Raw genomic sequence first — 25,492 nt, 5'->3', positions numbered from 1 at the left:
ACGCAGATCAGCAGAGGGGAGGTTATCGGTTTTTCTCTGCTTACCAAATGATTGTTCGATTGACCGAGAAGGGGGCAACGTGCATCTCCACCAGGATACTGGGTTCTGCCCACCTCGGATTGATGGGAACTGATGCCTCTGCTAGACTCCTCTCAACTCTCTTAACTAAATAAATATGTTTTCTCTCTCCAGCCTTTGTGTCTGGCAAAACAGATGCACACTTTTGACAACTTTGCTTATAGTCAGGGACGGTACTGAGGGGGGCCACAATGAGGAGCCATGGTGGGTGCCGCCTCCTCCCCCTGACCCTGAATCTCACCAGGAGCAGGAGGGCAGTATAGATTTAGAACAGTGGTTTGCAGAGGGGCATAGATCAGAAGGGAAAAGCTGGGAAATACCGGATGAAGAGCAGCTAGGAGAAGAAACACACTGGAAGAGAGAGGGTTAACAGATTCACAGTCGCTGGACAGCATCCCCCTTCCCCCCTCCCCATGTTCTAGGAGAGCTGAAAAGGTTGCTGAACAGAAAGCAAAGCAACTTCAAGCTCAGGGAGGTGATATGGACATGGAGGTGATATGGATTGAGAAGGATGGGTGGGGAGGTATGTAGCCTTAATTGGAAACACTGCCATTCTTAAAGGGAGACGTTCGTTATCCCTTGCTGTGATTATTAAAGAATTCTAACTGGTAAGAAGACTCCGTTCAGTTTGTTCTGCTTATCTACTGCCGGAAGGGTGGGGGGAGGAAGCCGATTCCTTGAAACCTGACACTTATAAACCTAACTTTTAAACTGCAACAGCTAACTTAGTTATTTTGAAAAAGTTTCACTTGTTTGTTAAAGACAAATTAGACTGTTAGACCAGCCCAATCAAAATAGTCAGCGATGAACTTGGTGGGGGTCACGTCATCATCATTTGTTCTTTATTTCATTTTGCTAGACCAGGCTTTCTCAAACTCAGCCCTCCAGATGTTTTGGGACTACAACTCCCACCATCCCTAGCTAACAGGACCAGTGGTCAGGCATGATGGGAATTGTAGTCTCAAAACATCTGGAGGCTCAAGTTTGCCTTTGCCTGTGTGCTAGACAGACGTATGAGATGCCTGTAAATCTCTTGGGAGTGTTATTCCTATAATCATTGGTGAAGAATGATTTAGAGGTGGAAACACTCTGGGTGAATCCTGAGATGTAGACGCATGAGGTTCAGTATGGGAATGAAATATTGAGAGAATTCTGCCTATCCCTTATAATACCTATAAAACAACTTTAATTTACCTTCATTTCATTTCATTTTATGCTATTCATATGAATTAAATATTTCCAAATCATGTATAATAATTCTATTTTTTAGGGGGGGGGAGCATTTTTAAATCCCAGACCTATCCTCACATCTGTCAGGAGAGATATAAAATAAAACTATTCAAAGCTTGGTATTAAATTTTGTCTTTAGTTTAGGCTCTGTCTCTTTTTCACAACATCAATTTTTGTCTCTGGAGTTTCTGAAAAGTTAGATTAAAAATATGCCACAGGGTGCACAAAGTGCTTTGGTGTACTATTTCCTTTGTAAACATCATTCAAAGTAAGCCTTCTTGTTTTTAATCCCAGCCTCCGCTGATTTATTAAAATCATCTTACCGCTGTTGATGAATAATTCTGCAAGTTGCTCCTTAGAGAAATCAGAATCTATCTTCACTTTGACAATTTCACAGCTGAATCCTGCAGCCAGTTGCTTGTGCTGTGTTAAAAGTTCACAAATTCAGCAAAGGTGAGTAATAGGCTCTTTCTACCCACCCTCCATGCCCCCTGCCAAAATGTTGTATAGTTTTATCTTCTTACCTTCATACAGAGGGCTATTTGGTAGGCCACATAATCTTGCAAGCTTCCTTCCGGACCATGGAAGATAATATTGCGGTACTGTTCCACCTATAGATAAACACAGTAATATTTATATGTACTTTCACAGGCCTGTTTTAAAATGAATGAAAAGAGGTGTTTATTGTTCTTTAGACATTTCTTATAGTGCAATCGCATAGATGTCTACTCAAAAGCAAGTCCCACTGAATTAAAAGGGACTTTGCTCCCAAGAACCTGGTATGTAGGATTGCAGCCTTACAGATTTTGAAAAATGTAATTAGAACACGTGTGGCCACCTGGTACCCATTTCAATGCGGGGAAAAAATGTTCACAGCCAGCAGCTTATAAAATGATAACAGTTAATTGCTCTGTTTCTATTCAGGTTTCATAAAAGCATTAAGGACCATTCTACCATCCCTACATCACAAGTCTGGAAGGATGAGTGCCCCTATAATGATGCTTTTGATTCTTAGTACAGTGGTACCTCGGGTTAAGAACTTAACTCGTTCCGGAGGTCCATTCTTAACCTGAGGTACCACTTTAGCTAATGGTGCCTCCCGCTGCCGCTGCGCCACTGCCACGCGATTTCTGTTCTCATCCTGAGGTAAAGTTCTTAACCAGAGGTACTACTTCTGGGTTATCGGAGTCTGTAACCTGAGGCGTCTGTAACCTGAAGCATCTGTACCCTGAGGTACAGTCATACCGCAGTCCGTTCTTAAACTGAAACCATCCTTAAACCGAGGCACGCTTTCCCTAATGAGGCCCCCGCTGCCGGTGCCCTTCCACCGTTCAGCTTCCGTTCGCAGACCGAGGTAAAGTTCGCGAACCGGGACACTACTTCCGGTTTTGCGGAGTTTGTAAACCGAATCGTTCGTAAACAGGGCTGTTCTTAAACCAGGGTACCACTGTACTGTATAATGTATTAACTGGAGTGAATGTTAACAAAGACACCAGTCAGTTATTACCCCTGAAACAGAAAATGCCAATTAATATCAAATGCCATGATGTAAAGTGCTACTTTGGGTGCATCCAAGGTCTTCGTCATGCTCAGCAGAGTTTTTGTACTTTCTCCCCTTTAACCAGTAGATCCCTGTGACGTTTTACCAAGTGTCAAAAGCAATGGCGCACAGTCCTGCTATTTGAGAATCCCCTTGGCTGCACAGAATGAACCGTGCAATTCTTTGGACTCTGAGCACGATTTGGTGTGTTTTTTTAAAAAAAATCTATGTATCTGGATAGAATAACTACAGAGGAGGGCTTTTCAAGTATTCTGCGTTTCCTGTGCTGCTATTCCCAGAACGAAATCTAACGCTCGTGTCTCAGTTTCCTAGCAACGTAACTACCTGTAAAGGGTTCTGAAGATAAGTTTACAAATTGAATTCCAAGAGGACTAAATTAGCTCTCTGCCACTGTAATAGCCATGTCCTTTGAAGGCTAACTTGCCACTCCTGAGAATTTTGCTTCCTTGCTTTTAAGTGGAAACGGCTAGTAAAAGGAACTTTATAGTAAGTGAACTCGGTGTACGAAACTTTAGTGAAACTTTATAGCTGGGAAGGGTTAGCTGTATGCAGGCTGAGGTCTGCATTTCCTCAAGGACAACCTGTCAGTGATAGGTGGGGAATTAGAGGTGAAAGTGGAGAGAGAGAGAGAGCAACAAATGCAACTCACAATGTTATAATGTGACTCGTTCCAGCCTGGCAAAAGCATGTGAAGGGCTGATGAAGGAGGCAATGGCATGGTGCAGTCCAGGGGGCCAGAAACCTAGCACTTGGGTCTGAGAATTAGTTACCCATCTAATTATTATTATTATTATTATTATTATTATTATTATTATTATTATTTATACCCCGCCCATCTGGCTGGGCTTCCCCAGCCACTCTGGGCGGCTTCCCAAAAAATATTAAAATACTGTAATACATCAAACATCAAAAGCTTCCCTAAACATGGCTGCCTTCAGATGTCTTCTAAAAGTCTGGTAGTTGTTGTTCTCTTTGACATCTGGTGGGAGGGCGTTCCACAGGGAGGGTGCCACTACCAAGAAGGCCCTCTGCCTAACCTGTAACTTAGCTTCTCGCAGTGAGGGAACTGCCAGAAGGTGCTGGACCTCAATGTCCGGGTAGAACAATGGGCGTGGAGACGCTCCTTCAGATATACTGGACCGAGGCTGTTTAGGGCTTTAAAGGTCAGTACCAACACTTTGAATTGTGCTCGGAAACATACTAGGAGCCAATGTAGGTCTTTCAAGACCGGTGTTACATGACAGTTCTGTTGCCCTGATAGTTAAATGCAGCACCCATGTTCAGAGGCAGTGCTCCTCTGAATCACATTTGCTGGTATGGGAGGGCTGGTTGCCATCACAGCTCGTCTGTGGACTTTGTACCCGGGCAACTTTTTGGTAGCAGGGTGCCGGATCAAAGTGGACCTTGGAACTGATCCAGCAAGTCTCTCTATATAGCATTAAGAAAGCAACAGCATTCTGGCACAGGTAGAGAAAACCAACAAGACAATAAGAGTTAAGACTTGCATTCTTCAAAGCCCAAAGACCGGGAGAAAATATTCTGTGTCAACACTGTTTTGTGCCTTTCTAGAGTGGCTGCTTCGCTAATTCATTTTTCAGAGCAGCAGAATGGAACCACTTGTCATAGTGGGGACATAGCCATAAAAGATTCCAATTGCTCAAAAGCAACCAGGATCCAATGACAGTGGTACCTCTGGTTACGTACTTAATTCGTTCTGGAGGTCCGTTCTTAACCTGAAACTGTTCTTAACCTGAAGCACCACTTTAGCTAATGGGACCTCCCGCTGCCACCGCACCACCGCCGCATGATTTCTGTTCTCACCCTGCAGCAAAGTTCTTAACCTGAGGTAATACTTCTGGGTTAGCGGAGTCTGCAACCTGAAGCGTATGTAACCTGAAGCGTATGTAACCCAAGGTACCACTGTACTTTAAAAGATCTCAAGAGGAGGACTGAGGGTGCAGTCACACAACTATTTTACTCCCACTTCAACATGGGTTTTGTCATCATGGTCAGATCCATGAAAAACTTGGTTATCTGAATCAATCCATAACATATTTGGCTCTTGACAGAGAAGACAAATGAGGAAAAAAATATTTATGTTGCAGAGGCTAGAGAACTGGCTCCCTTCTAGAAGGGCAGAGCTCAGGAGACTGTCCGCCAAACAGTTAGAAAAAACAAGAAGTTTGTTAATTTTTACAAAATGATTGCGGTGGAGAGAGATGAACGTTGCTAAGGCAGAACTAAGCTGATCCTTACCAGCCTGAGGTAATTCTGCAGCGTCTGAAGATGGATCATAGATGTATAAGTCACACTGTGCAGACAGCCTTCTTGAGGACCTTTAAAGGAAAGGATACAAATGAAAACAACCCTAAGCTCTGTGGGGGGTTAAGCTGCACGGAGCCAGAGCTGTGATAAATGAGCAAGTTTTTTGGACACCAGACTATAGGGATCCCTGCAGTCCTAAAGAGGTTCTGCTTTCCCCAGCTTGCTGCACTTTCCTTCCCTGCTTCTGTCTCATTTTCTTGCCCTTGGAATCTCTGCAATTTGCCCTTTCTTTCATCCTGCCAACCATGAAGAATCTTTCCTGTGGTTGTACTCCCCAGATCAGGTACTCCCGAGAAGCTATTTTCTGAAATTACTGCCACACAATAAATACAAGCGGGGACGTTCAAGATGCAGCCAGATGCAAATTGTGCAGACTTTACAAAGAGGCACAGACATTTAATTTTGCTGTGGTTTTTGCACATTTCTACTCAGAGGTAAATATATTTGTGCTTAATGGAGCCTAGTCCCAGGTTAAGTGGCACACAATGCCAGCTGGAGCAATAAGGAAACAAAATGACTTTGTGCTTTTTTCTTAAGTGCTGTGGGTTAAACCACAGAGCCTAGGACTTGCCGATCAGAAGGTCGGTGGTTCGAATCCTCGTGACGGGGTGAGCTCCCGTTGCTTGGTCCCAGTTCCTGCCAACCTAGCAGTTCAAAAGCACGTCAAAGTGCAAGTAGATTAATAGGTACCACTCCAGCAGGAAGGTAAATGGCGTTTCTGTGTGCTGCTCTGGTTCGCCAGAAGCGGCTTAGTCATGCTGGCCACATGACCCGGAAGCTGTACGCTGGCTCCCTTGGCCAATAAAGCGAGATGAGCGCCACAACCCCAGAGTCGGCTACGACTGGACCTAATGGTCAGGGGTCCCTTTACCTTTTTAATGGCAAAAATGGTGAACTACAAAAGCAACACCATTTTAAAAACGAAAGCCGATCACTCTGCTTTCCACAGTGGTTAGAGGCCTAAATTAACTCCTTTTTGGAATTAATCCACTGTGCATACTAACCTGGGATTAAGCTCGATTGAGCATAAGTAGGACTTATTCAGACCACAATATGACTAGTTGAAGACTTGAAGCTATGCTAATTTGCATATTGGGGTGGGGAGGGAAAGGCACGGCCTCTTATAATACAAAGATGAATCAGTCTGGTTAAACGACCCAAAATTTAATGCCTATGATACAGGCTCTAAGTCTCCTTTTGCAGCCATTTTATGCCTCGTTCTATATATTCACAGTAGCCATGTGATAGGGCAAGAGTAACCAAAGTCAGGAAGTGAGCAAAAACAATGTGAAACTGCACATGCTCAGAGTATTTGCTTTTTGTTTTTCCAGGCTGGCTAATAATAATAATAATAATAATAATAATAATAATAATAATAATGTGTGCATGTTTTGCTGAGAACTGTGAAACTGCATATTGTGAAGGGCCTTTTTTAAAACATGGATCACAAATATTGTTCTAATATTTTCACTAGACAATACTATTTTGTGGCTATAAACTTCCCTGCTTTCCTTGTTGTTCAAGGTTTTCCCTTTTGAACATATTGAAGAAAAGCTTCTTTATTCGTTGAACTTCAAAGCTTAATAAGAATCTCGCATGTAATTACTTAAGATGACAACTATCAGCAAACCATTGGCTATCCATCATAGTAAACATTTACGTAAATATGTGAAGCCAAAGCAGGAGCAGACATACTTACCAAGCAAAAATATGATTATATGTTCCACCTGATTCCTTTTCAAAAATTCCCAAGGTGGTTGAGGAAACGCCTGACCTATTGACCACGAAACATTGCCTGTTAAGAAGAACATGAAATCGGTCATGCTTATGTACACAAACACACAACACATCTATATTTGAAAACACTTTTACTGTATACCGGTATACCATGTCACATGAATTTAAATTTGGTTAGTTTTAACGAATATTTAATGGAAATATAAACCGTTTTAAAAAGCTTTACATAGTGCCCCAGAGTGCTTTGGGCAACACAGTCAGATGGATGGGGTACAAAAATAATAAAGTTATCATCATTATTATTAAAGAATAATGTAATGTCTACTCTTTTTTTTAAAAGGAATTTGCAATTCGTTTGGATTCCTGGAAATGTCGTATCTCAAACTAAGGACACGAGTTTCACCCCACTTCTGGCTTTACCTACCAAGGTTGCATAATATGGCACCTTTCTTATTCTGTAATGTTTAAAAGCTACCATGACATAGGGGACTAAGAAAAATAAGCTTATACTGAAAGTCTAGAGTTGGCTCCAGAGTGTGGCCAATTTGCCAGGGACGAACATCAACAGAAGGTCCACTGCCCTTTTCTACGTTGCGCAGAGTATCCAAACAGATCAGATGCAGCCTAAGGGAATTCTTGGTTTACATGCCCCACTTGTTTCTTTATTTAAAGCATTTATACTCGGGGTGGCGCTGTGGATTAAACCACAGAGCCTAGGACTTGCCGATCAGAAGGTTGACGGTTCGAATCCCCGCGACGGTGTGAGCTCCCATTGCTCAGTCCCTGCTCCTGCCAACCTAGCAGTTCGAAAGCACGTCAAAGTGCAAGTAGATAAATAGGTACCACTCCGGCGGGAAGGTAAACGGCGTTTCTGTGCACTGCTCTGGTTCACCAGAAGCGGCTTAGTCATGCTGGCCACATGACCCGGAAGCTGTACGCTGGCTCCCTTGGCCAATAAAGCGAGATGAGCGCCACAACCCCAGAGTCGGCCACGACTGGACCTAATAGTCAGGGGTCCCTTTACCTTTACTATACTCTGTCATCACAGGGTGATGAGGAATTGTGCTGGATGCAGAAGGGAATGGGATGGGATGATGGCCATCGTGTGGTCTGAGTGACAGGAGAGGTGCATAATTTTGGCACTGGGAGTTTGGACTGAGGTGCAAACCCAGCCAAAGAGAGGTACCGTATACAATGTAGTTTTATAGAAGGCAACAAATAAGGCTTCCAGAATTGTCGGCTAGCCTCATACCATTTCAAAAGATGTATGAAACACTTCCCTACTCACTCAGTCCCCCAGCACACCACATGAAAAGGTATGCTAAGTGCTCTGACTGAAATTGTGAGTCACCTTGGGAGCACTTTGTCCTGAAAAGTGGCATATTAATATCATAATGAAACATCTGGAGGGCACAAAGTTAATGTATTGGCATCTACTCATTTAATCATGGCTCGATTTTGGCCTTTGGGTAAGTATATACAGAGAACAAATGGGTTTCTTTATATTCCATCAGTCCATTGCAGAAGGTAAAAAAGAACAGGTAAAGGACCCCTGAATGTTTATGTCCAGTCAAAGGCAACTATGGGGTGCGGCGCTCATCTCGCTTTCAGGCTGAGGGAGCTGGCGTTTGTCCACAGACAGCTTTCTGGGTCATGTGGCCAGCATGACTAAGCTGCTTCTGGTGCAACGGGACACCGTGACGGAAACCAGAGCGCACGGAAACGGCGTTTACCTTCCCACCACAGCAATACCTATTTATCTACTTGCACTGGTGTGCTTTCAAACTGCTAGGTTGGCAGGAGCTGGGACAGAGCAACGGGAGCTCACCCTGTTGCGGGGATTTGAACCTCCGACTTTCTGATTGGCAAGCCCAAGAGACTCAGTGGTCTAGATCACAGCGCCACCCGCATCCCCTCAATTGCATAATACAACGCTCTTAGCCAAGATACTTGTTGCATACCATGTAACCCAAAACTTAGAGGAATTTTCTTTTTCTACAAAGCTAAGAGTGCTAATAGATACCAAGTTTGATGGATAATATACTGCTTGCAGTGAGGCCGATGGTAGATTCTGTGGTGTTATTAAGTGTCAAGTCTTCTAGGCTCTTCCATCCATCAGAAGTGATTGCTTGGAAATGGTTTGCCACTGCCTGGCTCACTGCTTTTGAAAAATCATCCCATGCTGTCTGCTTGCGGATGTTTAACACGCATATAGTGTTTTCCATTTCGAGATCATCTGTACCACAATGGGCTGGCTCCACCTGGCTAAGTGCAATCCATAAAGGTATCTTCAGAGCATCTGTTTAAATAGAATGGGAGAACGTGAATGTAGCAAAATCTAGATGCAATGACACAGTTACAATAAATAAAAGGAAAATATGAGTATTCATCCATACATCTCAAAAGCAACATGCAATCCCTGGGTACAGTTGGTAGATCCATCAGACAGAAGAGAATATAAATCCAAGTTTGTTTCCTGTATAGCCAATTTTTTTTAATTATTTGATCTAGCTGTAGGGAAAACTCCAAAAATGACACTTCAAATGTGATAGAATCAATACATCACACACACAAAAGGCTTTGATGTACGAAAGTTTGTGGCTTGCATAATGACCATCATGTGTGACAACAGAACAATTGTGTCCACCTTTTGATTTCCATGAGGTCTGAACTACTCCAAAGTAACCATAGGGAGTATTTAGCCTTTCCCACAGCACTTCAGAATGCCTGTTATTGAGTATATTTCATGCTGATCTCATTTTAAATTTGATTGATGGTACAGGTAGATTCAGATTCTGTTTGATATGGTGTTATGACTGCAAATTAATGGACTTGCGTTTGAACTGCTGGTACTGGGCTCCCTTCCTGCACATGTGGTTTTCCCAATTCAGAAAGGTGATGCAGTCCGTAACGTTGCTGTTAGCATGGTTGTCATGGAGACAGATGGCATTTAAATAACTATTTCTGCACCACCTGTGGAAATGCCAACAACTTATAAAGGGACCACCTGGGCATGACTGCTCTAACTGCCAGTTCAAACACATCATACCCCTGTACCTAAATAACTCCGAACAACCTTCCTGAAGAGTAATGCCTCAGTTAAAAAAACCTCGAATGATTCCACAATCACTTATTCAACTTCTGAAACTGCTAGGACTGTTTTTCTAACATTTAATTAAAAACCTGTCTGTGAATTCCACTAGTTCTTGGCTTTGTTTCCATATGTGGGGAGAAAGATCCCCACTTCTGACGCCCTCTTACGCATTTTGAGAGCCGTTAACATGTCCAGCCCTGCTTTCATCTTTTGCCAGTTCTTTACCTATTCTTTCTACCTTCTTTCATATTCTTTGTATTCTGGGCATTCATCATCTTTACAACATGGAAAGCAGGGAAGCGGTCTCTCTTCTGTGCTGTGTTTTAGCCCACATACAACTATACTAGAGCTGAGCTGAAATTTCTCATAAGTCATCGTTGGAGGAAAATGCTAAGGTTTTTCTTTTTCTCGCCCTTCTACAAAAAAAGCCATTTTGAAAAATGTTCTTTAGGTTTTCTACCATTTTACACACACACGCGCGCGCGCGCGCACGAATGAGGCAAGGTGGACAAGTTGCCAATGCAGCAAAGACATGAAAACACACACACACACACCACCATCAAAACTGGATGCCTTCATCTACCTCACCTGCAATAAAATATACAGTATCTCTCCCACGGCGGCCTCTACAGCCACAGCAGGTGCTGTAACCCTCCAACAGTTTGAGTTTACCCCTCTTCCATCGCCTTACGAGATGCGAAAAATAAGAAATATATAAGGAAAAGCTGTGCTAATGAGCCCCAAACCTCAATAAACTGTTTGGATACTTCTCCCTCTCTCTGGAGAGATTTGCTGAAAAGCTCTTCTCGGTTTCTTTGACCACAAATAGGGTGGACAATTTTGAGAAGCCATTTGCGGGTGGCTCTAGCTTATAATTATGTTATACTCTGGCCAAATCGCAGGTTCAACATTCTGAATGGCTTGATTATAATGCCAAATTTGCCTAAGTACTAGTTATACATGCAGTAAGGTAGAAATATGATGTGTCCCTTTGTGCTGTTCTGATCTCAATGCTATAGTTATTATGAAGTTTAAAAAGGCACCCGGTATTCACAACAAAATAGTATTAAAATATATTGCTGGTTTGCATTTTATCTTCTGTGATTCCAAGAGTAGGATTTTGCACACTACTGAACTTTGTGTTCTCCAAACAGTGCTGAAATCTCTTTTCCATACTGAAATCTGAAGGGTCTCCTGTGAACTGTACTCAAGAGACTGAAGTGCAGATGTTTTAAAAAATGTTGTTTTCTAATTGGGACCACACAGGAAGAAGTACGTTTTCATAGTTGCTAAAGAATAACTAAAGGTATACTATAAGTTACATAACAATTGCAAAAGTTCTTTTTACATGGAACCAGAAGGCAAGCTTTAAATTTTGTTTCCTTCATTTCAGAGTTATTATGTCAAATAAAATAATGGCTTTTTTTGTTGTTGTTGTTACTTCTTACTATGCTGGCCAGGAAACTACAACTAATCCAGGATGCGGCAGCTAGACTGGTGGCTGGGAGTGGCCGCCGAGACCACATAACACCAGTGTTGAAAGACCTACACTGGCTTCCAGAACGTTTCTGAGCACAATTCAAAGTGTTGGTGCCCCCTTTAAAGCCCTAAACAGCCTCGGCCCAGTATACCTGAAGGAGCGTCTCCACCCCCATCGTTCAGCCCAGACACTGAGGTCCAGCTCCAAGGGCCTTCTGGTGGTTCCCTCACTGCGAGAAGTGAGGTTACAGGGAACCATGTAGAGGGCCTTCTTGGCAGTGGCACCTGCCCTGTGGAACGCCCTCCCATCAGATGTCAAGGAAATAAACAACTATCTGATGTTTAGAAGGCATCTGAAGGCAGCCCTGTTTAGGGAAGTTTTTAATGACTGATGTTTTAATGTATTTTTAACCTTTTGTTGAAAGCCGCCCAGAGTGGCTGGGGAAACCCAGCCAGATAGGTGTGGTATAAATAAATAAATGGTGGCAAAAACCAATACAAAAGTGGCAGAAACAAAAACAAAGGAACAAAAGGGGAAATTGATTCACACCTCTAATGGTAATACAGTATTACTATTTTGTTTCCCAAATCTTGCAGTGCTGTGAAGTGGGATGGGATGCCTTCGGTTTAAAACAGGAAGATGGAAAGCCTATCAGAGAAAAAGCTCCCTTAAGCGATCTTCTCCAGCACAGATCCCTGTGTTGCAAAATCCACTCTTCTTCCTGCTTCAGTGGCGGAAAACAATCTACTTCCATGCTCCTCAATTGATGTTAAAGGGTACAACTCTATTAACACTTCCATTTAAAGTTCCATGTGAGATCCAACCCCGGGGACACATCCATGTAGCTGCTAATTTAGGGCTCCAGATAAGCTGCCTCAGCATATCCAATCTCCACGGCATAAATATGGCACAGAAATTCTCTCTGGTGCACAGCCAAACCACACAGCTGACAGGGACCAAAGCAGGACTCCTATATACATAATGGGCTTTCGCTTTCAACATAAGGGAGCCCCCTGGTGGAGGGAGAAGGGCATGCCTTTTCCAGAGAGATGTCACATGCTCGCAGTGAAGTTTATCATGGGGCGGGGTGGGGGGGAGAGAATGATATGCTACAACAGAAGCAAGAATATTAATTGCCAGAAACTGGAAAGCAGAATTTGTACCAACACAAGAGGAATGGCAGGATAAATTATCTGAATATCTCGAACTGGCAAAAATGTTGGAGACAATTAGGAGACAGCCAAACCGAAAGTTAAAAAAGGAGTGGGAAATTTATAAAGAATATATTTTTTTTAAAACAAACAAACAAACAAACAAACAGTGCCCTCAAGTTAAAACCTGGACATGCTTTGATCAATTTTCGCAAACCACAATATGGATTATAAGTACAGTATTCAGATAACAGAAGAAATGGCGAAATGATTAAAGAAGCAGTTTATTAAACAGATAATAAGACAGACCCGCTTTGAGGAAGATGGAAGTCTAATGGGGAAGATAAGGAATTGGGAATTAAGAACATGGTGGCATAAGTTCTTTTGTAAGAATGTATGGATACATGGATGTTTTTTGGTTATTATTTTATCATTTTTGTTAATTTCTTGTGTGTGTTTGTTAAGTAAGAAAACTAATAAAAAGCATATATATATATAAAGTTAAGTGTTAGCAGTACAAACTGAATGGAAGACACCAGGCAGAATTGCCCTAGCGATCCAGTTCAGTGGATAACACTGGAAAAGTTTACTTTGGATTCCAGCTTCAGTGTGACCTCAGTGGGAGGCCTTGCGCAAAGGACTATGAGCTGCTGTTAACTCTGTGCTGTAGAATCCCATTGGGTCATTTTAGCAATGAAATAGGTATGGCAGCTGGCTTGGCTCTGCCGTTGCATTCCACCAAGCCAACATCCCCACCACCTTTGCACTTTCCCAAAAGGTGGTGTAGTCAGTGGTTCAGTTCCACCTGGTGAGCTGCTTCTGAATATATGACAAATGAAATAATAAAGGTGTTTTATGCGACCACTCACTCTCAAGCCAATGGGATTTAATGGTGACACACGATTTAATGGACATAACAGCGGCATGCTGAACCAAATGTAGAGAATGGTCAAAAGTGGTAAATAATAGCAATAACAGCAACAATTAAAAAATGTTAGCCTGCACTATATTTGCCTAAAAGTGGTGCAAAGGTAACACTGTAAAACTTTGACAAGGCAGATTCCTTCTGCATTATGCGGGACCCAATCAAAAGAGCCATGTGGTGATTTCCAAAACATGCAGTAGGGAATTTTAGCTCCCATTTACAAAGGCAGACTCCATTTTGCCTGTCTGTTTAGGAGCAGTCTCCAATTCAGACTTAATCTCCATGGCAGTAAATTGATATTCTGCCATGGTTACATCTCTCTGTCACATACATACCTCAGTATACCTGAGAATCAACAACATACAACTACGCAACAATATGCAATTTACAGCAATGGGCTTTTCGGCAATGCTTGGCCGCTGCACAGAATCTGCCGCTTTTCCAAAAATTTCCACATATTCATGACTTAGCTGTTACTCACTCAGATTCTCTAGAAGCTGCTTGCAGTCATCAGTGGCAACATCGTGCAGGGTCTGGTTGCATTTATCTTCCCTCTCAGCCTCTAGTTCCCCGTGGCTACACAAGACTTCTAGGCAACTCTGGGAAGATAAGAGCAGGAAGGTTTCAAGGAATTAGCTTGAGCTGAAACTAAGTTATTACCTGAATCCAGCTTTTATAGTGTCCTCATTTCAGCCCTTAAAATATATACCTCCAAACACTGAGAAATTATCTATTAAGAGGTTCAGTTTTCTGACAGGGAGAACTTTGACCACGAGAGCCCCTCATTTAATGTTTTCCTAGTCTGAATATGTAAACCTGAATTGGGAGTAGCTGTGGAAACTCTGGACCAGTGGTGGGCTGGATGAGGGCCGATAAACTGAGTTTAAACGCTGACAGGACAGAGACTCTCTGGGTGAATGGTTCACATGTCCAGGATATAGTTAGCTGTTCTGGATAGGATTGCACTCCCTCTGGAGGAGCAAGGATGAAGTGTGGGGGTGTTTTGTGTCTGGAGGTGCAGGTGGTCTCGGTGGCTAGGAATGCCTTTTACCAGCTTCAGTTGAGAAGATAGCTTAGGCTTTTCCTGGCCCAAGAGAGCTTGGCTACTATTGGCATTGACAACCTCAAGACTGGATTACTGCAATACGCTCTATATCAGACTTCCACTGAGTTTCAACTGGAAGCTGCAACTGGTGCAAAATGCAGCTAGGTTGTTGGCGGAGGTATCCCATCAACATCATATAAAACATCTGCTGAGGGAGTTTGCACTGGCTGCTAAAATGCTCCTGGATGCAGCTCAAGTTGAGCATTTAAAGGTAAACCGGGTAGCCTAAGGGACTGCCTTGCCCTTATAAAATTTGTGCCTTGCAACTGTAATCTTCCGACGGGGCATGGCTGAAATGGCTAATGCACCCAGCCATGTTTTTGGTACTATGGAAGTCCCCCTCCTCAGCCACACCCTCACCTGCCTTGCTGTGCACCCTTCCTAGAATGTTTTTGCCTGGCCAGAATGTGCCGCTGAACTCTTATAAAGCTTCTTGCTCACCTGGAGGGAGGATAGAGAGCCATGTGAAGAAATGAGCCTATTGCTTTGCCCACTTCTGCTTCTGCCCTGCCCATCACAGGCATGTGGCCCCTGGGAGGTTCTCAAGAAGGGGATGTGGCCCTCAGGCTGAAAAAGATTCCACCAGCTCTATGTGGATGTCTCCTAAGTGTGAATGATGGGGTTCCCTACACATGTTTCTCCTTTCCAAGTGCTTAGTGCCTATAATTGAATTAGCCACTTAATGAAAGCCAGTTCATGGTTATAAATCTGATCTAAATTTATTAACTTAAAGCATAGCTAGAAGCTTCCCACTGGCCACAAGAACTGTGCCATCTGCTGCAAACTGTACAATCTGCAAAATCGCCTTCTGTTATCAGGTGTCTTTCCCCCCAAGGATATCACGTGATGCCAGCTGTAGTGGACAGCTAAAAACAACGCTAAATCAGCTAAATCATATCCAAAGGTCAAGATAATCTAGAGTTTTGTTTCCAACAGCGTTCACCTAAGAACGTTCTCCTGATAGGCATGTGAAGTTAAGCACCAAGGCATGGAGGTGGTGATAATCCGATTATTTAATTCCAGCATCTGAGACCCAGACATTCTCTCTGTGTGTGTGTGTGTGACATTTTTGCTTCTTATGGTTAAGAGCTATCAATAGCCATTGATATATCTTCCATAAAGTTGTTGCTATCTTCCTTGGGTTTGTGTAAACTTTTCCAAAATCACCCAAGGTCCAATCCATATGTTACCTTTGCAGCATAGATTTCACAATCTGTGATGGTCACTGCCCTCACAGGGCCCTTTTTTTAGTGGGGACTCACTGGAACTCAGTTCCGGCACCTCTCAGGTAGTCACCACTACCACTCTAAGATAATGAGGGAGGCGCTCATGGTGAGTTCTGGCACGTCTTGTCTAGAAAAATAGCACTGACTGCCATCAACCCTAATGGAGGAGACATCTTGACATGAAGGTTCTCGCATGATGTAGAATATCTGTACCGATCAGTGCTGGATTACCAAATAAACAGAGGAGGCACTGATGTCAGGGGCCCGATGTCAGGGGCTAGACAGAGGAGGAATGGTGGGGATTGCCTCCTTTTCCTGAACCTTTCTGAGAACAGAACAGTATAGATTTAGAACAGTGGTTTGCAGAAGGGCACAGTTCAGAGGCTGCAGAGAGCAGAAGCTGGGAAATACTGGAAGAGGAACAGCAAGAAGAAGAAGCACCAGAGGAGAGACAGCTGACAGACTCAGTGTTTTTGGAAGCCCCCCCCCCAGGACCACGCGTTCATTGAGGGTAGTAGAACACAGAGCTCAGCGGAAGAGCTCAGATTAGCTGACGCAGGGGTGACATAGAATAGGGGAGGCGTAGGGGGTGGGACTTTACTTGGAGTAACACCATTATTTAGGGAAGGCTGCATTGCTTGTCGCTCTCCGTGAATATTGAATAAATTGCTTGGTAATAATTTTTATCGTTTCTCTGATTCTTGGCTGCCACCATGGGAGGGATCAGATTCCTCAAAGCCTGACACCCTGCAGCAACGGATCTAAATAATATTGATCTGATCCTGAGAGAAATTTACAAAAACGTATTGGAGGTAATTTGCGACCACCAGCCCCTGAGATTTCAACTGCCTAGGGGCCTCCACAGGGTTTAATCTGGCACTGGTACCAATGCAACAAATGGAGCCAGCCATGAGAGTGTAGTTTTACAATGGCCTCAATGAGAACATCTGGTCTGGGTCAATTCTCGTGGGCCATAACCATCTCCTGTGACAATGACTTTCATATGTTAATCATGTAATGTAAGAAAAAAGAACTTCTATTTGCTTGTCCTGAAACTTTTGGCAAACAATCTAATGGAATGATCTCAACTGCTTTCAGTTTATTGTCTATTAATCTTTCCAGTGCTCGTATTCTAGGAACATCTATCATATCTTCCTCACCTGCTATGCAGTCTATTAAAAAAAAAAAAGCTTTATCAGCCCTTTCCTCATTGTTTTATAAACTCCTTGACGAATGTGAAAAACACAGTATTGACTGTATCAGTCGCGCACATACAGCCAGTGGAACAGTGACTTAATCTTGATACCACATGGCACTTAACAATCTATTAGGCAGACTGACTGACCTTAAAGCCTTTTGACGCTGCTATGTGGGCTGCAGTCCAGCCGTCTTTGTCAGCGTGGTTGATGAGATCTGCAGAAACAATGGGCTTTGCTTTACGGTTACAGCTGTCAACCCCACACTCCAAGTCAAAGAGGCACGAATTAGCATCTGCTCCATTCACAAAGTTTCCATCTTCCGGCTTTCCATAGTACATAAGAAATCTTAGGCAGTCAACATTATCAGCATTGACAGCAGCATGGAAGGGTGTCCAGCCATCCTGCAGAAACAAAAAACCGGGAAGGGGGGGAGAGCTCAGAAACAACTTCAGCCTGCCGAATGGATATTTACGAAATTTATGTGTTTTGTAAAACCTGCTGTCTGCTAACTATCTGAAGCAGTCAATAGTGTCTGGCTGTAAATGTTTTGACAAAGGCAGCCCATCTGTTATATCCTCAGACAACTGTATGTACTGGTACATAATGAAAAAAGGGGTGTGAAGTACTTCAGCTCTTCCTCTGAACAGTGCTGGTGGATGTTCCTGCTTCTAGACTGAGAGGGTTCACAAATGGGGGTCTAAAGAAGTGGGGTCAATCCTTTCCAAAGGATGCTTTTAGCTGTATGATACCAAAACATAAAAGGACCCTGGCAGAGAAGGCTGATGTAACTGTTACTGGAGTTTTCTCAGACGTCTTATCCCTTTCTTAGCAAATCTGTACAGTTTTATATAAGCACACCTCTTTAGCTCTGTGCGGTATTAAGTCTTTCCTACATTAGCATAACAAAGCGAGCACAGCTGCTCTGCAAAAGCATTTTCAGTCCTTAATTTCTTTTGATGCATTTATTTGGAATCACCAACATCCAAACTTGTATCTTTTTCTTATTATTATTTCCCCCTCTAATTTATCATTACAGTTGAGCTCATTATACAGTGTCCCCTCCACCACCGCTTCATTTAACTGCAGAACAAATTGTAAGCATGTGCCTTACTTCCAATATTCCTTATTTTGAAAGAAAGTATATATAGTACTAGTTCTCTCCCCAGCCCCTACTTAGGTCAATGAGAATATCATTTTGCTAATGCATTTCCCTGCCTTTAGGGAACCCAATTCTAAACACAGAAGAAAGTAGTAAAAAAATTCATATATCTATATCTACATCTATACTCTTTCAGACCTACTCCTTACAGCCTTGTGGGTCTTGGTTTCAAACAAAAGTAAGTAGTAATGGGTTCAATTGTTCACTGCCCCATTTGACCAAACTTTAATGAAAGGAAAACACATCACTCTCATTCCTTTCTGCCATCCTTTACAGCATGGGTAGGCAAACAAAGGCCCGGGGGCCGGATACAGCCCAATAGCCTTCTGAATCCAGCCCGCGGACAGTCCAGGATTCAGTGTGTTTTTACAGGAGTAGAATGTGTGCTTTTATTTAAAATGCATCTCTGGGTTATTTGTGGGGCATAGGAATTGGTTAATCCCCCCCCAAATATAGTCCGGCCCCCCACAATGTCTGAGGGACAGTGGACCGGCCCCCTGCTGAAAAGGTTTGCTGACCCCTGCTTTACAGCAAGGCTAGCCCAAGAAATTTTACAGGGGACCAAATGGTGCAGACACAGTATTCGAAACTGAGATATGAAAGCTAGGAGCTAAATAGCACCTTAAACCTAGGTTATGGGCGCAACAACAGAATGTCTAGCGCTTTTTTAAAAAAAAATAACAAGTATACAAAGCTGAAAATGAATGAACTGCAGCTAAAATATTCTGTCCTTCCCTTCCCTACTCCCCTAATATTCTTAAGAGGGTCTCTTCTCTAGTCTTCAAAGGGCAGCTGGAAGTGGGGAGGCAGAAAAAGGTCACCCTTTCCTTCCACTCTGCAGTTTTAATCTGAAACCTTAGGCTCAGTACTGCGCCCAGAGCTCAGAAACTGCTGGTGCTAATGAAATTCCCTGTCACAAAACGCACCTAGAACAATGAGGGTTTCGAACTCTGTGCAGACACCTCACCCCCACCAAACCATGGTGCATAGTACTTAAGGCTTGCCAATGTATTTTGGCATCTGTGGCAGAGAACTCTGCAAAAGCCTCTCCCACCCTCTGGCAGTAAAAAAAATAATCAATAATAATAAATTAAATAACGAGCAGTATGCTGTCCTTACATGACAGCCAGAATCAACTGCCTGAGGCGGAAGCTTCCCTCTTTCTAATGGCAGGAGTAGCCCTGGCATATGGCCACGAAATCCTGCCTGTGGAAATTGGTCTGCATTCTGGCAAGACGTATATTTTGTGTAAATAAGTGTCGCGTCACAGGCGATTTCACATAAAGCAAAGCAAGGATCTGTCAGGGGGTCGTGAGCAGGGGCGACACACCAGTTAAGAAATCAGCAGTCTGAAAGAGAAGAGTGGAACTGGACTATTTAGAGAGAGGGCAGCCTGGGTTGTTATCAACTGCACGACACCTCCTTGGATCAGAGATTTCTGAGAGCTCTTTCTGAGGCATTGCTTCTAAACAGATCACCTTCCAAGGCCTGCAGCTTAGAACGTATTGATCCATGGTTCGAGAAATGAACTACCGACCCACAATCAATTTAACTTGGACACAGATTGAAATTATGACATTAATTTAACACGGATGACTTAACCCCTGTAACATACGTCAGTCAAATTCCCTAGGCAGCAAACTCAAGAGTATAATCCCACACATGCTTACTCAGAAGTATTCCTACCAGTTGTTCAACTGAAACAAACATGAACAGGAAAACAGGTACAGGGCTGCAGTGTCAGAGTGTTTGTTGCAAAGATCCTCATACGTATAAAATGAAACACAATTACAGTGGTACCTCAGGTTACATACGCTTCAGGTTACATGCGCTTCAGGTTACAGACTCCGCTAACCCAGAAATAGTACCTCAGGTTAAGAACTTTGCTTCAGGATAAGAACAGAAATTGTGCTCCGGCGGCGCAGTGGCAGCAGGAAGCCCCATTAGCTAAAGTGGTGCTTCAGGTTAAGAACAGTTTCAGGTTAAGAACGGACGTCCGGAACAAATTAAGTACTTAACCTGAGGTACCACTGTATTCAGGCTTACTAGGTAAAGGAAAAGGGGACCCCTGACCATTAGGTCCAGTCGTGACCGACTCTGGGGTTGCGCGCTCATCTCGCTCTATAGGCTGAGGGAGCCAGCGTTTGTCCGCAGACAGCTTCCGGGTCATGTGGTCAGCATGACTAAGCCGCTTCTGGCGAACCAGAGCAGCGCACGGAAACGCCGTTTACCTTCCCGCATTTCCCGTATTTATCTACTTGCACTTTGATGTGCTTTCGAACTGCTAGGTTGGCAGGAGCTGGGACCAAACAACGGGAGCTCACCCCATTGCGGGGATTCGAACCGCCGACCTTCTGATCAGCAAGTCCTAGGCTCTGTGGTTTAACCCACAGCACCACCCGTGTCCATTCAGGCTTACTAGAACCCCTCTATAATATTTTCAACATCCTGTTTTATCCCAGCTCTCCAGAAAACAGCACTGCTGCTTACCCAATACAGTGGTACCTCAGGTTAAGTACTTAATTCATTCCGGAGGTCTGTTCTTAACCTGAAACTGTTCTTAACCTGAAGCACCACTTTAGCTAATGGGGCCTCCTGCTGCTGCCGCGCCGCCGGAGCACAATTTCTGTTCTTATCCTGAAGCAAAGTTCTTAACCTGAGGTACTATTTCTGGGTTAGCGGAGTCTGTAACCTGAAGCGCATGTAACCTGAAGCGTATGTAACCCAAGGTACCACTGTATATGAAAAAGACCAACTTTTGTAGCCCACCTAGGATCGCACAGATGTAGGAATGGACACAGAGGACCACATGGGACTTCAGACATGGGGATTATTGCATTAGTTTTCCTGGTTATAATGCTAGCGCGTCTCTCCCAGTATCTAATGTTCCTTTTGCACTGCATGACCTGCTGTGTTATGGAACTGGGCCTTTTTGATGGATCTACTACCAGGTTGAGCTAAAATTTATAGACACCAGAGAACATCGTTGGATTTGTCATCCTGAAACCACAACCCCCTGCCGCCATATGCACATGGGCACTTCTCTTCCCCATGAAAACAACAGGGAAGAACTGTATGCTGGGATACTGCCCCAAATTTCATCATGTGAGCAGCAGTGTTGAGATTCATGAATACTGGGGAAATGCAAAACTTCTGTGATTTTCTAGATTACTGTGATTGCAAACAGATTCTTCTCTGGAAGCAATTAACATATGATTCTCTGGAAGCAATTAACATATGAGAGCTAAACGTCCACGAGATTCCCCTAGTTTTCCAGAAGTGGCTGTTACGACATGTGAAAGATCACATAAAGCCTAAAAATATCAGGTGAGGAAACAGAATAAAGTGCTCTCTGAAGGCAGCCCTAAGGCTGGCATGTATAAACATCTTTGAACCACCTGTTCCACAGATCATTTCCAAACCGGCCATAGCTATCTTGTTAAGCAAGGCATGTCTAGGGACCTTTGCTTATTAAATGGCACAATGAGTGATAGATACGTTTCTGAACCATTTCTGGATGAAATCGTTCACAAAATTAACAAGGACTCTGATAAAAGCTGCATTTACAAACCAGAGATCTTCAGCCTTATGCAATTGAATCAGAGGCCACGATGCAGAACCTGTTCTGCTTCTGTTCCATTTCACATTTCTATTTCTCTCTCTGATTTCTGTTGTGATCTTCTACCACGTCTCTGAGTGGAAACAAATGCTTCACTCAATACAGGTAAATGTAAAGGGACCCCTGACCATTAGGTCCAGTCGTGGCCAACTCTGGGGTTGCAGCGCTCATCTCGTTTTATTGGCTGAGGGAGCCGGTGTACAGCTTCCAGGTCATGTGGCCAGCATGACTAAGCCGCTTCTGGCAAACCAGAGCAGCGCATGGAAACGCCATTTACCTTCCTGCTAGAGCAGTACCTATTTATCTACTTGCACTTTGACGTGCTTTCGAACTGCAAGGTTGGCAGGAGCAGGGACTGAGCAACGGGAGCTCACCCCATCGCAGGGATTCGAACCGCCAACCTTCTGATCGGCAAGTCCTAGGCTCTCTTCTCTCAGTACACTCTTCACGTCCCTCTTCACTCAATAGACAAAGATACTTATATTGACAGAGCAACAATCCATCCAACCTAACACTGGACAGTTCAGTCAGTACTGAGAGACACATTGGAAATATTACCCCAAATTTTACGTACAATATGAATATAGTATGCTCCATTGAATGTAATGGGCTAATAATAATAATAATTTATACCCTGCCCATCTCGCTGGGCTTCTCCAGCCACTCTGGGCTGCTTCCAATAAAAGATTGAAGATACATTAAATATAATTTGAACAAGCATAGTAAGTTGTCACATCAGCAGCAACAAGAGTAATTTATGTGCCTCTAACTTTGAATTTCAAACTGTGTTATGGGAAACTTAGCAAATGTTCCTTGATAGAATAAGGATAATGGTAGACTAACTTCTTGGGAGATAAAGGCCACATGATACACCCCAAGCTTGTGTGCCCCCACGCCCCAGCCTCCTCTGTAGCAATCCAGAAGTTTGTGCTTCTGTTTTGATTAATCACAGCTTGCCATTTCATCAGAGCCCTGCAAACTGTTGTTTACAAAGCTGGCTTCTTTCAATAAACCATAGGTAAGATTTGCCACAGTTTAAGGTTTATATTGCTAAACTGTGGTTAATCCAAACTGGAAGTGAAGGCTCCCAATCTCCTTTTTGTGGTTGCACTAGAGGAGAAGAGGCAATGGGGGAGGCTAGAATTTTTCCTGTCATAATACACCAAAAGGAACTCTTATGTCCAAATGCTGCCAACACGTCCACCACTCCCCCAGAAGCACATAAATAGTACTGGACATGTTTTAAGATATCTGCCTAGTTTTCAGGGGATGATAGGTAAGGACGATATGAAGCAAGAGTACATCCTGAACTCTCCAGCAAAATTTGTAGGAGTTGTGCAACAAACACCGTAACAATACAGTGTTTAAAAACCACTGCTTTATAATATTCATGTACTGAAATAGTTACTTTAAAAACATATGAATGAGTCCTTAGCAGGAAACGTAATTTGATATATGGATATAGGAATGGCGGGTGGTAATAAATTGGGATGATTTATCTGCTTCTTTGTTATTAGGAACAAAATATTTCTGCTCCTATATTTTTAACATATTTCTGCATCTTCCAAAGTCCAAACAACAGTGAGATGTCAGTTTCTTAATATTCATTTGTTGTATGTTAATTTCAAAGATAGAATAAGAATCTTCCTTATTTAGTCTGATCTATTACTCTCTCAGACGTTCCTTTTTTAAAAACCCCAAAAGAATCCTCAGTTTTTTTACCACCCCTTTGTAGACTGTTTCCTCTGCAGGAAGAACAAAAGCAATCTTCTCCTAAGCAAGGTGTCCAGGCTTTTGAATTAGAGACAAGAAAAATCTCTATTGAAGTTGACATCATGGAAAACAAGAGCTTATAGGAGCAGGATGTGAGTAACAACTGCTTCAAATTTCAAGTCTGTGAGGCAGGATGACAGGAAAGATAATTATTTCAGAAATCTTATGGGGAAATAAATAATTGAATGCAGTTGAAGGCATTTTACAATGGCACACAACCATATAAATGTGAAACCTTCCATTAATTCCAAAGGATTTCATGCACTACAGCAGTTAAGATTATGAACAAATGCCTCAACAGAAGCCATTTTGACACACAGCAATGCAGCCGTTAGGGTTATTAATATATGCCTCAACCGAAACCATTCTGAAGCAGCTCATTCCTGCTCTTCTTGAAATGTTGACTTTGAAAAATGGGCTTTTAAGACTTACACAGGTTTCTGCACTTCGGTCTGCTCCAGCTTCCAACAAGAGTTTGACACATTCATTATTTCCATTTCTACAGGCCAAGTAGAGAGGTGTCTCTCCCTTTTCAGCAGCGTGATTAATGTCAGCATGATACATGATTAATAATTCTGCACATCTAGGGACAGAAGCATTGGATATGTTAGAAGAATACCTGACCTGGAAAAGACATGACCTTTAAAATGCCATTCAGCTACAATACCTTCTCCAAACATAGATTCGATTATACTGCATCAACAAAGGTAATTGCCTTAAAACCATTATGATCAGGGACACATATTAAATTCAAAATCGATGCCTGGATACTGAAAATAGGCAAATTCTCTCATCCAGTTATTTGTGGAGACTTCAGCTAATGAAGTTTGAGGAATATGTTGCAGAATATTTGAATTATAACAAGCAAACTGGTCAATTTGTGTTCACACATGTCTCCTTAGCTTATTAATATGGCATTACTTATTTCTTTTATTTATTTAAATAGATTTCACGAAGCCCTGCCTTTTTAGGGTGTTCACTCTTCCAAGCAATTAGCACGTGTTATGGTTACAAGCAATCAAAACAATAAAAACAGGAAACAACAACATTAAATTAGCAGCAGTAGAATGGACCACAGCGCTGTAAAACCAGGATGCATTTTTTGTTGATAGAAATAAAATAAGGTCTCTTCTAAAGGCCAACAGAGAGGAATCTATGCATATTTCTCTGTGAAGGGAATTCCACAGATAAGTGACCACTATACCCGACACTAGTATTCATGCATCTAATAGCTCTCTGAGTGGATCAGGGAGCAAGGCACCAGATGCCAGTTGTAAATCTTGGGCAGCTGCATATGGGCAAGTACCAATGTAAGGAAAATTCAAGGGCAGGAAGCAAGGGTGCCAATAAAATATTGTGGGGGAGCAGGTAAGCTCTGCCCCACATAATCAATCATATGATGCAATGCGCACACACCATTTGAATAGGAATGCCCATAACTTTGTGGGGGCCTGGCCCCCTAAAATATTTTACTGAGGAGGGGCAAAGCCCCCATGGCCCCTACAAGTTGGCACCTATGACAGGAAGCATGTTTCTGGTCCCAGCAAGTAACAGAAGCACAAACTCCAGATATCAAATTGAGAACTGGATTTCCAAAGAGATGCAATGAGGCCTGGCTAAACAGGAAGGCCTTTGAGATGGTGGCCATGTGTGCTCAAGAGTCTGTGAAGTGTGCAAGTCTGCGTGTGACAGGGTTCAACATGGCAGCTTCTTCCATGAACCTTGTATAGTCGGGATGTGTGGAATGTTAAAAGCTTTTGGTACAAGCATCTGATGATCAAAGCAATAAAAGCACAGGTTACAGGGTCAAAATCATGTCTCCCCAATGGA

General features: G+C 42.9%; 1 protein-coding gene across 3 annotated transcripts in view; it reads right to left on the bottom strand.

Moving 5' to 3' along the window:
- Positions 1-25,492, bottom strand: part of CTTNBP2 (cortactin binding protein 2) — a 118,396-nt gene that overhangs the window by 23,937 nt on the left and 68,967 nt on the right. For all 3 annotated transcript variants that reach the window (XM_053405903.1, XM_053405902.1, XM_053405901.1), the window contains exons 7-14: positions 24,095-24,245; positions 17,258-17,512; positions 14,063-14,180; positions 8,955-9,230; positions 6,894-6,989; positions 5,126-5,205; positions 1,833-1,919; positions 1,632-1,731 (exon numbers count right to left, since the gene is read on the bottom strand). In XM_053405903.1, coding sequence (XP_053261878.1) covers positions 1,632-1,731; positions 1,833-1,919; positions 5,126-5,205; positions 6,894-6,989; positions 8,955-9,230; positions 14,063-14,180; positions 17,258-17,512; positions 24,095-24,245 — 1,163 coding nt within the window. The remainder of the gene's footprint in view (positions 1-1,631; positions 1,732-1,832; positions 1,920-5,125; positions 5,206-6,893; positions 6,990-8,954; positions 9,231-14,062; positions 14,181-17,257; positions 17,513-24,094; positions 24,246-25,492) is intronic.

This window comes from Podarcis raffonei, chromosome 10 (assembly GCF_027172205.1).
Source record: "Podarcis raffonei isolate rPodRaf1 chromosome 10, rPodRaf1.pri, whole genome shotgun sequence".
Taxonomy (NCBI): Eukaryota; Metazoa; Chordata; class Lepidosauria; order Squamata; family Lacertidae; genus Podarcis; species Podarcis raffonei.
This window is presented reverse-complemented; position numbering and strand designations above follow the sequence as displayed.